This window comes from Apostichopus japonicus, chromosome 1 (genome assembly GCF_037975245.1).
Source record: "Apostichopus japonicus isolate 1M-3 chromosome 1, ASM3797524v1, whole genome shotgun sequence".
NCBI classification, from domain to species: domain Eukaryota; kingdom Metazoa; phylum Echinodermata; class Holothuroidea; order Aspidochirotida; family Stichopodidae; genus Apostichopus; species Apostichopus japonicus.
This window is the reverse complement of record NC_092561.1, coordinates 4,670,752-4,687,480: the sequence shown is the minus strand read 5'-3', so window position 1 is coordinate 4,687,480 and position 16,729 is coordinate 4,670,752. Positions and strand designations below refer to the sequence as shown.

The following is a 16,729-nucleotide window of genomic DNA, read 5'->3' as shown; positions in this document are numbered from 1 at the left end:
CTATTAAGGGTATTATGCTTATTTTGTTGATTTATCCAGGGGCGTATCCAGGATTTTCCAATAGGGGGGCGTCAGGCATGAATCATCGCCGTCATGGGGGATGGGTCTAAGGGGAGGGGTGGACAATTTTTGCTTTCGAAGAAGGGCTGAAATGCAAAATGGTGCCATATGTGATCCATTTTTCGACCTTAATAATAAGCAACATTTCCAGTAAAAATGGACACAAAATGCACAATTTGGTATGGCTGGCATGTCACTTAGTGTTTATAGTGATAATACAAACACAATTACCATCTATGTTTCTAAAACTATTATGCCGCCGTACTTCGCCAGAACCTTTTTTTGGCAAACAAACAATAAAGCATACGGGAGTGGGGGGGGGGGGGTTGAGCGATCACCGACATCTCACATAAAGGTCGTCATCAATTTTTTTTTTTGCTAAACTTTTTTTTTTGGTGACGGCCAATAGGGGCGCGCGCCCCCCCCCCCCCCCCTGGATACGCCCCTGTTATCCTTGAAACTCAATTCTTTGAAAGGTTTGCCTGACATCTCCATATGTTTAATTTCATCAAAAAAGGGCAACTATTTTGTAGATATAGGTCTGTGTTAAAGGTTGACAAAATAAAGACATCTTTTACTCATATGCTTGTTCAAGATGCATTCACAAAATACAATTAATGTGGTTTTGATCTAACCATGCAGAATACTTCTAGCAATTTTGTGAAGCAATCAGCTTTAGCCACAGAAGATATCTTTGATATGGGAAGCGTTTTCACCCAGTCTTTACCTGCTTTGATACATCAACCTTTTAAACTACACTGGACTCCATCATTTGCATCCTCCATCATTTGCATAATGAAACCATCCAAGAAAGAAAAGAAAAACGTTAATCCAAGTTGCTAATCAAGGTTTCTTTCAGTATAAACAGAAGTGTAAAATTCAGAGAAGTTTAAAACCTAAGTTAGAAAATGATAAAAATTTAGAAGCCTGTACAAAATTTGTAAAGTAAAAGCAGATCTGAACTTAGAGGAATGACCAGTAGCAACATTAAACACTTCATATTAGTCTCCAGTCAGGCTGTCTGTGTTAATCTATGTATGTAACAAAACACTGATATGTGACAACAAAGATAATACTGTAGAGTAACTTATTAATCCTGGTGTGAAAAAAAAAGTCAGAAGCAGATGATGTTTCATTCTGTTTAGTTTAAGGTTCAATCATCTCTTTAGCCAATGAGCCAATATCATACAACCTCTTCAATTCCTGGGGTTTGCAGTACTGTTAACATACAACCTCTTCTATTCCTGTGGCTGGCAATCTTCACAGTTCTGTTAGCATTCAAGCTCTTCAATTCCTGGGGCTGGCAGTACTCTTAACATACAACCTCTTCTATTCCTGGGGCTGGCAATCTTCACAGTTCTGATAGCATTCAACCTCTTCAATTCCTGGGGCTGGCAGTAGTGTTAACATACAACCACTTCAACTCCTGGGGTTTGCAGTACTGTTAACATACAACCTCTTCTATTCCTGGGGCTGGCAATCTTCACAGTTCTGGCAATCTTCACAGTTCTGATAACATGCAATACCCTGGGACCAGCAATCCTCTGAGTTCCAACAACACAATATGTCTATTCCTATAGCCAAAGATCTTCACAAACTACCAATATCATGAAATCTTTTCAATTCTTTCGGAACGTTATCTTTGAATAAGACTGGATCGGCCCTAAAGACCGCTGTCTTGAGTGGCATCATACCATAACTCTTCTCAAACTCAGCAATACACTCCGATCTCTCTACCATGTGCTCCATGTTTGCGGATATCATCTCGTCATTGGTACACTCAGGACACTTGAACTTCTTTCTGGGTGCCACTTTGATCGGTGGTTTTCCGGTGTAATTGGTTACGAGGAAGTTCATGGCAATGTCTTCACAGTTCATGTGGTCATCAACCCAGTCTCGTATATGGCGAGACATTTTATGGGTGTACAGATAGCTGAAATACTGTCAAATAAAAAAAGTATCTGATAGTGATGCCATGTGCAGGAACATTTCCAAATACTTTACATGTTTCACTGTAGCAATGCGGTATCACATATGATCCCTTTCTAAACCATTTGCAGGTCCCAACTAGTTACTTGGGAGGGGAATGCAGAACAAACAATCTTAGTTGTGTTCAGGAATTATACCACAAGTCACAAATTCTCACCAAAAGTGAACTACCCCTGCCTTTAATATCACATGGAATCATTTACCCAGGTTCAAATCATTTTGAAGCCAGATTCTCTGTTCAAGTTCATGGAAATTCTAACAAGAAAGTATTAACCGACACCATCCCATGCCCCCTGTCCCACCCCCATCCCATTCTTGGCCATCTGGCATTCTTGGTATCACCAGGACATAGTAGGATAAAACAGGTAATCCTTACCTTATGGTAGAATGCTACTCCTGTTAGGACCATGGAGATGTCATTCGTCCATTCAGATTCATACTTCCACTTAGCTGTTTCATGGTCCCACAAATGAAGCCTTCCTGGATATCCAACTAACCGATCTGGGAACTCCTGCCACACCTTATGAATGAAGAAATTGTAATTAATTCCCTGCATCTCAAAGGTAAAGATGGCACGCAGAAGAGTGAAGATGTTACGAATTAAAAAAGAGAATATAATGCAAGGAATAGTTATGTGAAAACAAAGGAATCTAGGGTGCACTTCTAAAAGACTGCAATACCTTAATGACAACTGAAACTTTGTGGTGACTTCTTAAAGCAGCATTTTGCGTTTGGTCGCCATTTTCTATTTTTTTGACATGTCCATCAAGTTTTTTACATATATCAATCACAAAACAGCAAACTAAGATATCAGCCAAGTTTTTCCCTGCCAACATCGTTCATTGGCGAGTAATTAAGGATATTTGCAGAGAATGAGAAAAGTATCCACGACAAAATTCCACATTTAAAATTAATCGCATACAGTACCCCAAACCCACTAGTTTGAATTCAACCAATCAGAGATGCAGGTTTAGTTATGAGCAGTTGCTAAAAATAGATTCAAGACTTCGCGTTGGCACAACCAGGGAGTTGTTATGGAACTCCCTGGTACTACTGCCATATAGACTGTACACAAATCAAGCTTGGTGTTGGATTACGTATACGGTCAATGACGTTCGTAGTGTTTAAATATTCATATTATGGGCGAGGTTAATTGGGATCCCAACGGAAAATATCTTGGAGAAAAACAAAATTCAAAGTTGTAAATTTTTCGACTTTTATGCCACCATTTGAAGTAAGATTTAAATAGATAAGCTAGTTATGTATGTCGTTATGGCATAGTGGAGTCAGTGAGGTTGAGAAATATCATAGAAAAGGACGCAAAATGCTGCTTTAACTCAAATATTCAATCAAGCATATCTTGTCTGGGTTGTCTAATCGGGTTAAGAACTTCCCTATTGGATGCACAACAAAAAAATCCACGTTTTCCACTTTGTTTATAGAAATGATGGAATCTAAACCCTTACTATAATATAGTAAGTATTGTACCAGGGAGTCAGACTAACTACATGTATGTAGTTGGTCTGGTAACTACAATCAGTGTAGATAGTTGATCAATACAGATAGTTGTGACTGTTTCTACTCAATCGTGATGATGTTTCATTTTTTTTTAACTTCTACCTCATATCCAAACTCCAGTTCATCTGGTGTAACCATGACGATGTCATCATCGATGGCCAGTATACATTCCGTCTCTATTTCATCATAAGGAAAGAACCGGTTGCTCAGTTTGTTTTCTTTGGTTTGAACTACTTTTAGAGGTTTGCTGATCTTTGGCCAATGTTCAACTGCAAGAAAGAGAAGACAATTGTTGTTTTACTGTACATCACATTTACCAATGACATGATGAACAAGATCACTGAATTAGATGTATAAAACTGTACTTTGTTCTGGTTTGAACAAGATCACCAAATGAGAGCTTAAAAGCTACACTTTGTTCTGGTTTGAACAGATCACCAAATAAAATACTTAAGCTGCACTTTGTGCTGGTTTGAACACGATAACCAAATAAGATCTTCATAACTGCACTTTGTGCTGACTTGTACTAAATCACTGTATAAGACACTAAGGATGCAATTTGTTCTGGTTTGAACAAGATCACCAAATAAGATCTTTAATGCTGCACTTTGTGCTGGTTTGAACAAAATCACCAAATAAAATACTAAGGCTGCACTTTGTGCTGGTTTGAACATGATAACCAAATAAAGATGTATAAAGATGCACTTTGTTCTGGTTTGAACAAGATCACCAAATAAGATCTTTAATGCTCCACTTTGTGCTGGTTTGAACAAGATCACCAAATAAGATCTTTAAGGCTGCACTTTGTGCTGGTTTGAACATGATAACCAAATAAGATCTTTATAACTGCACTTTGTGCTGACTTGTACTAAATCACTGTATAAGATACTAAGGATGCAATTTGTTCTGGTTTGAACAAGATCACCAAATAAGATCTTTAATGCTGCACTTTGTGCTGGTTTGCACAAAATCACCAAATAAAATACTTAAGCTGCACTTTGTGCTGGTTTGAACATGATAACCAAATAAAGATGTATAAAGCTGCACTTTGTGCTGGTTTGAACAATATCACCCAAAAAATACTAAGGCTGCACTTTGTGCTGGTTTGAACAAGATTTCTGAATTAGATTTCTAAAGCTGAACTTTGTGCTGGATTGTACAAAATCGCCAAATAAGATCTTTAAAGCCTGCACTTTGTAACTTACTAGGTGATGAGGGGTAACTGACTGAGTCTGTGAGGAGTAACTTATCAAGACATACTTGACAGGCCATGAAGGTTAACTTAAGGGCTGTGAACAATTCAAACTTAACCAAAGGTAATTGTGTATGTACATACCAGATGGTGGTGATTTCTCTTGGTTGTTCCAGACAACAAGAACCTTGGAAAGACTTGGAGTTTGAGCTATTTGTTTGATTACTGCAAATAGACTTTCTTCTCTATCGTACGTGAGGACCACTGCAGTGAAGCCGTGTGATTTAGGAGGAATCAGAGGCAGGAATAGAGGGTTAGTAGCCCCCTTCTGTTGTTGATGAAAAGAAAACAAAGAAAGGAAACCTTGAAGTTTCTTATATAGATCTGTTTAATCTACAATTTGAGAGCAACAACCACACATAATATAGCAAACATTACAAAGTAGATACAGTTAGTTCGGATCCAATCATCGGACAACCTTTAACAAGTATATAAAAAAAGAGGATGCTGGCATACCAGCCAAATGTCTGTCAGCTATTTAAATTCTAAATACAACCAAATGTCACAAATTTTTGATCACATATGGAAACTTACTTCTCTTTGGTATTAGAATGTAATAAACATTATACCACTTGTGCTTTGAATCTAAAGGTTAAATTATCTCACCTTATTAAGATCTGGACACAAAGGCTTCATCAAGTCCAAAACAAGTAGGAACTGATTTTGGCAAGGAGCTACTTGTGCAGTGTTATAAAGTCTTTACTACATGTATAGATACATGTGTAAGAAGACGACAGCCATTTCTTATTGCCCTACATGGTGCAGGAAGGGTCCACTGGACTATTTGAATGTTAGCTTTATCCAGCAATTTGTAGCATGTCACTTATATCAAAATCTAGTTCGTTCTAGATGCTACCTACATAGATAGAACAAGTTAACAACAAACTCGCTGCAAACTAGACAGTTATCCTCTAATGGAGTCATTTAGCAATGATTAATGGTTGCTAAAAAATGTTCAAGGCGTGGCCATAAGATTAGTCTGAGCTATGGTTTATGAAACTAGTCTGAGCTACAGTTATATAACTAGTCTGAGCTACAGTTATATAACTAGTTTGAGCTACAGTTATATAACTAGTCTGAGCTACAGTTATATAACTAGTCTGAGCTATGTTCATAAGACAAGTATGAGCTATAGTTATGAAACTTGTCTGAGCTACAGTTATAAAACTAGTTTGAGCTACAGTTATATAACTAGTCTGAGCTATATTTATAAAACTAGTTTGAGCTACAGTTATATAACTAGTCTGAGCTACAGTTATATAACTAGTCTGAGCTATGTTTATAAAACTAGTGTGAGCTACAGTTATATAACTAGTGTGAGCTACAGTTATATAACTAGTCTGAGCTACAGTTATATAACTAGTCTGAGCTATGTTCATAAGACAAGTATGAGCTATAGTTATGAAACTTGTCTGAGCTACAGTTATATCTGAGCTATATTTATAAGACAAACTTGGGCTATGGTTATAGGACTAGTATGAGCCATGGATATAACATAAATCTGGGCTATGGTTATATAACTAGTCAGAGCTATAGTTATAAGACATTTCTGGGCCGTGGTTATAAAACTAGTCTGAGATATGGTTATAAGACAAATTTGGGCTATGGTTATGAGACAAAACCCATTTTTAACATAAGTACAATGTCTGATCTTGACATGGAAGAATTTCTAGATGATTTATCAAAGACTTCTGATAAAGTAGCAGTCAAAATTATGCTAAATTTAATTGTGCTTATACTGCAAAACAAGTTTGGGATACTGGTCTGTTATTCTAAATGAACCATGACCATATTTACTTACTCTTGGAATAGGTTCATTCCACCAAGCTTCATCCTTAGCTGTGTATGGGAAGACTCTATCGTTGATAACTTGCAGCGTTGTTAAAGTAATCTCCTTCATGGATTTAAAATACTTGTTCCAGAAAAATTGGCCTTGTCGTCTCATCTCATGAGCTCTAGCTGGAGAGATCTTTTCCAAAATATTTGGTAGGGCCAAAAGATCCTGCTCTCTGACTAACACAGCTGCCCTGTGAGAGAGCATATATATAAAGCATGTTTACATCATACTGTTCAATAACCGAGCTATGGCTATAAGAATAGTCTGAGCTATGGTTATAAGACTAGTATGAAACTATGGTTACATCATATGAGATAGTAGTGATCAACTGTGTACACAGTATCTCCGTTAATACAGCTCATTTATGTCAGTAACTATGGTTACATCATATGAGATAGTAGTGATTAACTGTGCACAGTACCTCCATTAATACAGAGCTTTATTATTTTACAGAGGGGGTAAGAATATTAGTCTCTAACATGAGTTCACTGCAAACCCCCAGGGTTTATTTCTCCTTTCACTTTTACTTGCGGGGTATCGAGGGGGCGTCTTAGTGCAGGGATGGTAAACCTTGCTGCATTCCCACGAATATGTTTGTTAGCGTTGGCCAATTTATCATTTTTGTTATCTGGGTTAAGGATGGCGGGGTCAAGGAGACATTTTGGTACATTTTTAAGTCCAAATTTAGCCGTAACTAATGTGAAGCATCCGTTTGCAATAGCTGACTGACAGTAAGACTGAAGGGTTTACCTACTATTCTTATACAAAAAACATTGAATTTACAGCAGTCTGATGCATTGCGGTAATTATTTATGAAGGAAAATAAGCTTATTCTTAACAAAAAATCTCACATCTGTAGGCCTAGCTCATGGCATTTGGTTTCGAGAAACCACGGTACTAACTGCTATCTGTTAAAACAGACCTTAATAAAAGTATGCACATATTCAGAGTAAAGTTTCTGTGCAGTCATAACACGGGCTGAAAATCACAAACAAAGCCTAAACTGCTTGGCTTGGTAACATAAATCATGAAAGTTGGCATGCTCAAAGGAAATTTCAGGGCAAGTTTTAGAACTATGTTTAATCTCTTACTGGAACCAAACTCCAAATAGAAATCACATCAGCTTTATATCTATGTATATGTATCCTGTTTCATTTTACGTAATGCAGTATCAAACCTTAGCATTATAGTCATTTCGCAAATGAGCTGTGTATATTTTGGAATGTCATTGCACGTTTGTTAATGCACAAACCCCCAAGCAAAGCTCATGGTTAAAGTAAATGCTGTCTTTGAGAAAACTTTCTGCAGCCTCTTACAATCTGAACATGAGCAGATTTGACACAACTGTTCCCTCATACCAGACGTGAAAACATTAAGAAGATATCATTCTAGGGAATGTGATCATTCACATAAATTCTATAGAACAGGGATGAGCTTGGAGTAAATAAAAAATCACAGAACTTTGCAAAATTTGCGGTATAGACTCCAGTTTTCGTATGCTACAGTGTGTTAGGATAATAGTTTTTGTCCTCGAGGTAGAAAAGAAATCACGGATATTCCGCGAATTCACGGAAAAAGCTCATGCCTGATTGAAACTGTATGAAATAGTTCCTAGAAGATCATAATGGTGGCTGGCGTATATGTCAGTTTCATGACATGTTAGTCGTGGTTAATATGCTACAAAATGTCCTAACGTTATAATTTGTTCATTATAACCATATGAAAGGCTGATCAAAGCCTCCAGACAGTAAAAGTAACATTGACAGTGATCAAAGCTTCCCAAACAACTTTGCAAACCATCAGTATGTTATTCAAAATATTTTCAAAGAGCTTGCTGCGGAGTATGAGCGCATGAAATCATTAATGAGGGCTGCTGGGTTATTACCACTGTTCAATATTCCATATTGTAAAACATGCATGTCACTGGTTTAAAAAGTAGATAAACATAGTTGCTTTAAGTGAAATAACAAACTTCATTATTGAACCAGTCTACGATTTGAAATTTCTTACTTAGATGAATGTGCAAACATGAAAGCAAACATTGCATTTTACCTTTCTCTGTCAAGTTTATCTAGCAGGGACTTTTGGTAAGTTATTTGCCTGTCTAATGACCTGCAATGGAGCTTTGATCATATGAAATATGCACTCCACTACTAAACCAAATCAGCAGTCCAACAATTCACTTCATGATTGCTCAAAGTCCTTGATTTGGTTCTACAGCACTAGGGATAGTACCTAATTATCAGCAACTGAGAATATGGATTAGGTTGATTATTAGGTGAGTACTGCATTATATACACACTTAAAATAAGACAGTATGGACTGCTGTAACCAGGTTACTCAAGGACATTGTTACCTGCGCCAATCCAGAACATCTGAGAATGGTAACACGTAGCCATCGATTAGGACAACTGGAATACAGCCACTAAACAGAGAATCCATTAGAGCTTGTTGACCAAGTCTGGCCCTCCTCAGAACAATGCAGAATCTTGCATCCTATGGCAAACAATACATTTAACATCATCTCATAATTCATTCCTGATACAATTTTTGGAGTATTATGTATGTGATATAATAGTGTTGCACAACATTTAAAATTATTGGTGTATTAATAACATAGATGTCAGGGGTATGGGGAAAGGTACTGTACATTGCTACAATAGGGCATTATAGGGCACATTAAAAGTACAAGCTGAATTTGGCATCTCTTGTCTTTGATACTGTGATATCTCTACAGATTTATTAATTGCAACGAGGATAATACTGTGATATCTCTATTGGTTTATTTAATGCAATGAGGATACTACTGTGATATCTCTATAGATTTCTTCATTGCAATGAGGATAATACTGTGATATCTCTATTGGTTTATTCAATGCAATGAGGATAATACTGTGATATCTCTATAGATTTCTTCATTGCAACGAGGATAATACTGTGATATCTCTATTGGTTTCTTCAATGAAATGAGGATAATACTGTGATATCTCTATAGATTTCTTCATTGCAATGCGGATAATACTGTGATATCTCTATTGGTTTCTTCAATGAAATGAGGATAATACTGTGATATCTCTATTGGTTTCTTCAATGCAACGAGGATACTACTGTGATATCTCTACAGATTTTTTCATTGCAATGAGGATAATACTGTGATATCTCTATAGATTTCTTCATTGCAATGAAGTTAATACTGTGATATCTCTATTGGTTTATTCAATGCAATGAGCATAATACTGTGATTTCTCTACAGATTTCTTCAATGCAATAAGGATAATACTGTGATATCTCTACAGAGATTAATGAGATTAATATAGTGTTACTTCCTCATGGATGTCTCCATTGCTATGTATGTAACATGTACACTAAAATCAGCTTTCTTAAAAACATACAGTGACCTTACTTGCTATTAAAGTTGTTAAAGCAATTTGATTTCTAGATACTAACCTTCAGAATATGTGGGTATTGCTTTTGATCTGTTCCAACACACAAGTGATCAGATGGTGGACTGTCTCCTTCATGAGATATCTCACATCGGTCAAGGACCAAAATAGTTTTGTGCTTTGACGACAAGGCATTCAGTTGATCACGGTACTCTTTGTGAATACCAACTTGAGCTGATATGGCAAGATATGGACGTTCATAGCTATCGAGAGGGAAAAAAGACACTGTATTTATGCCATATTAGTGTAATAGGACAACAACAGTGAGCTTCTGCTTGCACAATGCTATGTGGTGAGTCAATTTAACAATAATGTTGTGGACAGCTGGATAGAAACTGAACTTGATTGTAAAACAGGCACTTTAACTGCCTCTCTCAATACATATATGACACATATAGTTCATAGTGACAGTGAAAATTAGGAAACATGACAATACAATATTAAATTACATTGACACCCCCATTCCCCCCCCCCCCCCCCAGAAAAAAATAAATAGTGGAGCTGCTCGAACAGATAACCACTCCTGTTATTGTTTGTGCAGTGCAACAACATTTAGTGACATCTTGCCTCACCTCCTTCCTACCCCCAACTACCCACCCAGTCCTCTCCACTGCTCCTTCCTCTCTATCCACCCATACCCACTCAATCCCCCCTCCCCCGTACCCCACTTATTGGAAATGAAGTGTTCATTTGCCATATACATTTTGTCAACACGTTTTAGTTGAAGCAGGCAAAGCAGTGTTCAGAACTTCAAAGTGTTACGGTGAGAATGGACTTACTTGTCAGGTTGGTCTGGGAGATCCAGGTCAGTCAGAGCAGGGTTGTAAACGGGGATACTGACATCGTATCCTGGACGATAGGTCCAGCTGGAAAAGCCGCCCCCTGCTATCATGGCTTTGCCAAATGGTACTTGCAGAACGGTGTTGAAGTCTGGTGCAGTTCCTGGTAGCATGTTGAATAAGAGATGATTGCTACCACCATTCCACCTACAAATTCAAAGATAGTAAGAAAATCAGTGACTATGAGCTGTCTTAGAAATCAACCAGTATATAGTTTACAGTAGTAATGAAATTAACATTTTAACTTTGAATTTCAACTTGCAGCAAAATGCTTCTCTCTTCTCAAATATCAGTTATTTTAGTTTCTCACTTCTCATCACCATGACAACATAAGAGAGCAAGCCACAACAAAAGAGTCCAAAAGGCTTGTGATTCCTTGCCACAGATTATATGCATTGTTTGGCTTCTTGCAATAAAACCTTTTTCCTGTGGTTAACACTTCAAACTATCATTTAAGAAAACAATTGCTAAGAAGAATACATCACTGCCTCACTTTGTTCGGAAGTTTTTATCACGGATAGAGAGTAACAGCTCTGGTTTTTATCTACAGTCTAGATAATTCATATCAAGTAACTCTAGCATATCCACAGACCATAAAGTTCACCACCAGATAGTTTTTAAGTTTTCGTGTTTACAAACACAAGCACTTCACACACGCACGCATGCACACATACACTCCATCCCATCACATAGATTCCTTTTGCCACTGGCAAGGTATCAATCAATGTCCCAGAGTGAAAAACCAAACTGTAACCACACATGTTGTCTAGGAGGAGTAGCACTTAAACCGAGGCACTTAAGTGAAAATCAAACTGTTACCACAAATGTTGTATAGGAGGAACAGCACTTAAACCGAGGCACTAAGTGAAAAACCAAACTGTTACCACAAATGTTGTATAGGAGGAACAGCACTTAAATCGAGGCACTAAGTGAAAAACCAAACTGTTACAACAAATGTTGTATAGGAGGAACATCACTTAAAATGAAGCACTAAGTGAAAACCCAAACTGTTACCACAACTGTTGTCTAGAAGGAACAACACTTTAAAATGAGGCTCTTAAGTCCTCTACTGTACAGTACCTGGGTAACTGAGCCAAAATCTGGCCAACTTTTTCTTCTTTCAAAGTGTTCTGATTCAACAAGTCCAAGGGTGGTACAAAGATGCAGGCTTTGTCTGGATCTGATGTGAAGAACTCACTCTCTGATATGGCGGTCAAAATGTCATAATATTCTCTGGATATTTGCTGGAGTATGGGTTGGCCAGACTCGTGGAGATACTTCTTCATGGGGTAAACGTAGAGACTGATACGATTTGTCTCATAGCTGCACCGGTAAACATCAAAACATGTGTAATAATTACAGTCTGTGTCACCCTTAGGTGACAGGGGTGCAGATTCCAGGATCCTGACTTCTGGAAGAGAGTTCCAGTCACTGATATAGTAACTGTTAGTTTGGTTGTCTGAATCGATGGCATGGGGCCAAAACTGAAGCACCGCAGTTACGACCACCCCAAGCAAGATGACAGAGAAAAGGATGAAATAATATTTCTGATACTTTAATTTGACCTTTGGCCCTCTAGCGGTCTTCTTGTTAGTCATGGTGGAATCCACAATCACCTCTGCTGTCACTGGGATGAAGTTAATATCCAGTTTTATTGGGTCATCTGTCTGTATTACTCGTACCTGCAGTCGAGATTCTTCATATATGCTACAATAACAAAGAAATAAGATCAGATCTTAATTAAAACTTTACAAATACCTCAAAACTATTCATGGGTTCTTACAGAATGACAATGTACTGTACATAGATTCACTCTTGAAAGTTAACTTGATAAACATGCAACTTTATACAAGCAGGCAGTATTGTTACTGGGATATTAAAACTCGATATACATGTTAGTGCTGATAGTCGTAATTGATTAATCGCCAGTAATCGCGATTACACTTTGGAAGTTCAATTAAGCAAGCTTAAAAACGAACTTGCAATTACTCGACTATAAGCTAGCACTACTCATAACCTGCTTTTGTAAAATAGCCTAACCTATCAAAAACAACACTAAAGCAGTTTGTCAGCAAATATTGCAAAAGTATACAGGTTTTCACAGTTCTACACTAGCACTGTGCTGTGTTAAAATCGGCAAGCACCTGCTCTGGTTAGATTCATGCATTTGCTGGTCAGTAATACGCTTGTTCTACAGTGCAATATTCAGTTCTAGCCATGTTTAATCATTGTGCATAATCGCAAATTCGTAAGTTATTAAATCTTTTACAATTGCCAAATTGTCATTTCTTCAAACATGGTAACAATTACCTCATTACTGGCCTGGTTCCCATTTTTCAGATGACTGATAGAGTGTGTCGATTGCTGTGTAATTTCATTTCAATGTGCAAAATTTGTGACAGCCATCTCGCTAGGATAGAGCCTAGCCTAGAACTTCTAAACTTTTGTTTACTTAAACATTACACTGCTACAACTTACAAGGTGTTACATCTATTCATTGTTTGCGTGTTTTCTCTTATTAGTGATAGTAGTTACATAGCAGCTTCATAGATTCGTTCGAAAGTTTTTCATGTACTATGAAGGATTTAAAAAACGTTGTAGATTGAAAGTTGTTCACAGGTTTTGTTTGGTAGATGGTTTAACATGATTTAGACACCACACAAGAACAAATAAAGACATTGCACCATGGAGAATGAATTGGTTTCATTGTATTTCTGCGATGTAAAAATGAGTGATGACGTCATGACTGTAACCGAGTAATAGCGAGAAGAGCTATGTGATTACTCAAAAACAAATTACAATTAAGAGTCGACTATCAGCACCAATACATGTAACTTTAAACAAGCAGGCAGTATTGTTACTGGGATATTAAAACTTGATATACATGTATGATGTTACTTTAACACTGTGGCTATTTTTACAACCAGGAGTAACAATTATTTAAAAACTATTCTTACGACATCAGCGAATTTCCGGTTACGCAGGCGCAGTTTTAAATAGTTCGACTTTGCCAATTTCCAGTAGGAAAGCCGTAAGAATAGGTCATTACGACCATGTCGTAAGATCAACAGGCCATCGTACTGTTATATTATTTTGTACTGTTATATATCAACTGTCATCGTACTGTTATATATCAACATGAATGCAGGCATAGTCAATGGAGAAGTATTGTAGATCTGATTTGAATGTTCTTTTTGGGGCCTGTTTCAGGGCAGCCCCGACCGTGTGGGAACATCTTGTGTACAAATTTACGAAGTTCACCTTCTCCCACTTGGTTATGGCAAAATTGAGGGATTCAAACGAATCAAATTCAGCTCCCTCTCGAACCTCCGACAACTCGGCCATGTCTGCACAACGTTTTTATGTACAATGTTGTTACTAAAGCATGTACAGTCTCATAATTCATGGAAAACACATGGAAAACACACGACACCTGGAAGTACAAAAATAAAATAAAGTAAAGTAAATAAAGCAACTGTGCATGCGTAACCGGAAATTTGCTGATGTCGTAAGAATAGTTTATAAATAATTGTTACTCCTGGTCGTAAAAATAGCCAAGGTGTTACTTTAAACAAGCAGGCAGTATTGTTACTGGAAACTACATATGCATGTAACTTTAATTTAACAGGCAGGCACTTCACTGTTGGCATGCATGACCGTTGAGCTTGAAGGATAGGCTACTGTACATTAATACGCACAGTAGCCTACATAGCCGTCAAGCGCAACTGTTGGGCTAGTACTAGTAGTAGTACTCGTATTAGTAACACAGTAACAATATGGTTTAGGCCTATGCCGAACAGGATTTCTACCTACCACAACTACCAGTATTTCACATGATTTTACATTGGAGGAGCAGAAGAACTCTTAGTGTTTTTCCACTCTGGTTAATTTTCTGATAACTAGACTGCATAAGGTCTGCTTAATAAAAAACTGCGATACGGAAATAGAGATAACACAGTTGGCTACTGGTAGGCTGCCTTACACCATCGAATCCAAAGATACTGTCACTTGTTGTTACGTACCGTATGTACGTGTAAGGCCTAGCTAGCTAGCTAGCACGAAAAACGTATTAACCACTTCCGGTGCTCTACACTACTATGGAACGCCAAAAGGGAAAACTTATTTCGTTGTCTAAACTAAGTTTGTTATTGTCTTAACCTAAAGTTGTTGCTGCTGTTTGACCACGTTGTTGCTCTAACCATGGAGGTCCGTTTTTACCTCCATGTACCTCCATGCTCAAACTCACGTTGATACGTCGTTGTCTAAACTTACGTTGTTGCCATCGGCACTGTTCAAAATTGCTCAACCGCGTAATGTAAACCAGAATGCAAAATACATTGAGGTTTCGATGACTTCATTGAACTAGATTTCTGCTTGTTAGTAGCAGAACTAGCTGTTACAATAGAAATGGCCCGAACCACCATTTTGATACAATAACACTGTATGGCATGATAAACACAGGTCAGTCTACTGTACGTGGCTATACAGACCTCCACCAAAAACAACAGGGGTCTTGGAGGTCCAAGTCCATTTTGGAGTCACTAGAGGCCTTGTGAAAACCTTGTAAACACGATAACTCAAGTAGGGAAGGTTGGACGAATCTCATATCTAGAATGTAGTTGTGACACGTTTAGTAAAAGATTTTATTGAGGTCAAATGTCCTTTGGAGTCACCAGATGCCAAATTGTGAAAACCGTTTTGCATTAGCTACCGTATCTCCCACCGCCAGCATATCAGATAACATGTGCGTAATTACGCCTCATACGAATAGGAGGCTGCACGGTAAACATCTTTTAAATTGGTAAAGGCTATGCATATACGCTGAGAATGTCGGAAATCAATTGAAACGAGTGTCGAGATAAAATGCCAGCATAAAATACTGTAAAACGGGTGACAGTAATATTACTAGAGACAAACGTTTTCGTCCCGATAGAACACCAATTGCGTTTATAATATGCGCGAATAATTGAAAATAAACACGAGCACAGTGGAATACATGATTTGAGCTTGAATACTGTAAATTGTTAATCGTATTTATTAGAACCATCAAACCAGGGAGCTGCTACTCTAACAGAAGCAGCTCCCTGATTAAACGATGTCTGGATATGTTGTGACTGTCGGCAATCAAGTAAAACGAGTGACAGTAATATTACTAGAGACAACAGTTTTCGTCCCGATCGAACACCAATTGCGTTTATAATATGCGCGAATAATTGAAAATAAACACGAGCACAGTGGAATGCATGATTTGAGCTTGAATACTGTAAATTGTTAATCCCCCTGGATATATATTTAGCTACAGTGAAACGTAACCTTACAGTGGGCCTCACTGCAGAACAATACATCTTTGTTTATGGTGTAACTGGAGTATAGTAGGTAGTTGCATATGTGTACGTACTGTAGGCCTATGCAGTTGTAGGCCTATGTGTATTTGGCTAAAAGTATTACCAGGGAGTTGTTATGGAACAACTCCCTGGTATTACCGTGTCCGTATATACTATAGCTCCACGTGTTTGAGTAGACAAGCCCAGTTTTTATTGAGATAATTGCACGTCATTGACATATCAGTTTTTCAGCCTTATTATTATTATTACACCGAAATCTTTTTGCAAGTAGTTGTTCATTGCTAGCTTCGTAATTTTGGAACTATTTAATTATTCGCGCGCCTTGTCAGGTGACTACACGTGATGTATCTCCACATGTCAATCATCTCCGAAATCGGGATTTGGAATATGTTAATGAGCTAAATCGATGATATGTCGATTTAAATAGGTAGGCTATATGTCAATTT

General features: G+C 37.6%; 1 protein-coding gene across 7 annotated transcripts; it reads right to left on the bottom strand.

Annotated features, from left to right (window-relative positions):
* Window positions 1–890: 890 nt before the first annotated feature.
* On the bottom strand, window positions 891–14,959 carry LOC139961454 (exostosin-2-like). 7 transcript variants are annotated; one of them, XR_011790925.1, is made up of 12 exons: window positions 14,752–14,959; window positions 12,019–12,645; window positions 10,879–11,085; window positions 10,104–10,302; window positions 9,013–9,152; window positions 6,621–6,846; window positions 4,904–5,087; window positions 3,670–3,836; window positions 2,426–2,569; window positions 1,435–2,001; window positions 1,294–1,343; window positions 891–1,252 (listed from the first exon to the last, which is right to left on the bottom strand). XR_011790925.1 is itself a non-coding variant. In XM_071960674.1 (10 exons), the coding sequence occupies exons 2-10, from the start codon at window positions 12,534–12,536 to the stop codon at window positions 1,651–1,653; spliced, it is 2,136 nt and encodes a 711-aa protein (XP_071816775.1). In that variant the 5' UTR covers window positions 12,537–12,645; window positions 14,752–14,959; the 3' UTR covers window positions 891–1,650. The 7 variants fall into 7 exon arrangements, 1 of the variants encoding a protein (XP_071816775.1); XR_011790947.1 differs by lacking the exon at window positions 1,294–1,343 and adding an exon at window positions 1,385–1,434 and having other exon boundaries at window positions 1,476–2,001; XR_011790907.1 differs by having other exon boundaries at window positions 1,294–2,001.
* Between the last annotated feature and the right edge of the window lie 1,770 nt (window positions 14,960–16,729).

Bases quoted from the DNA above. Each gene is read 5' to 3' on its own strand.
- LOC139961454 (XM_071960674.1), bottom strand. From the start codon at position 12,536: ATGACTAACAAGAAGACCGCTAGAGGGCCAAAGGTCAAATTAAAGTAT. The intron at 6,847-9,012 runs GTAACAATGTCC...GCTCTCTCACAG, and splicing joins GATGTTCTGGATTGGCGCAG to GGCAGCTGTGTTAGTCAGAG. The intron at 2,570-3,669 runs GTAGAAGTTAAA...TTCATTCATAAG, and splicing joins AACTGGAGTTTGGATATGAG to GTGTGGCAGGAGTTCCCAGA.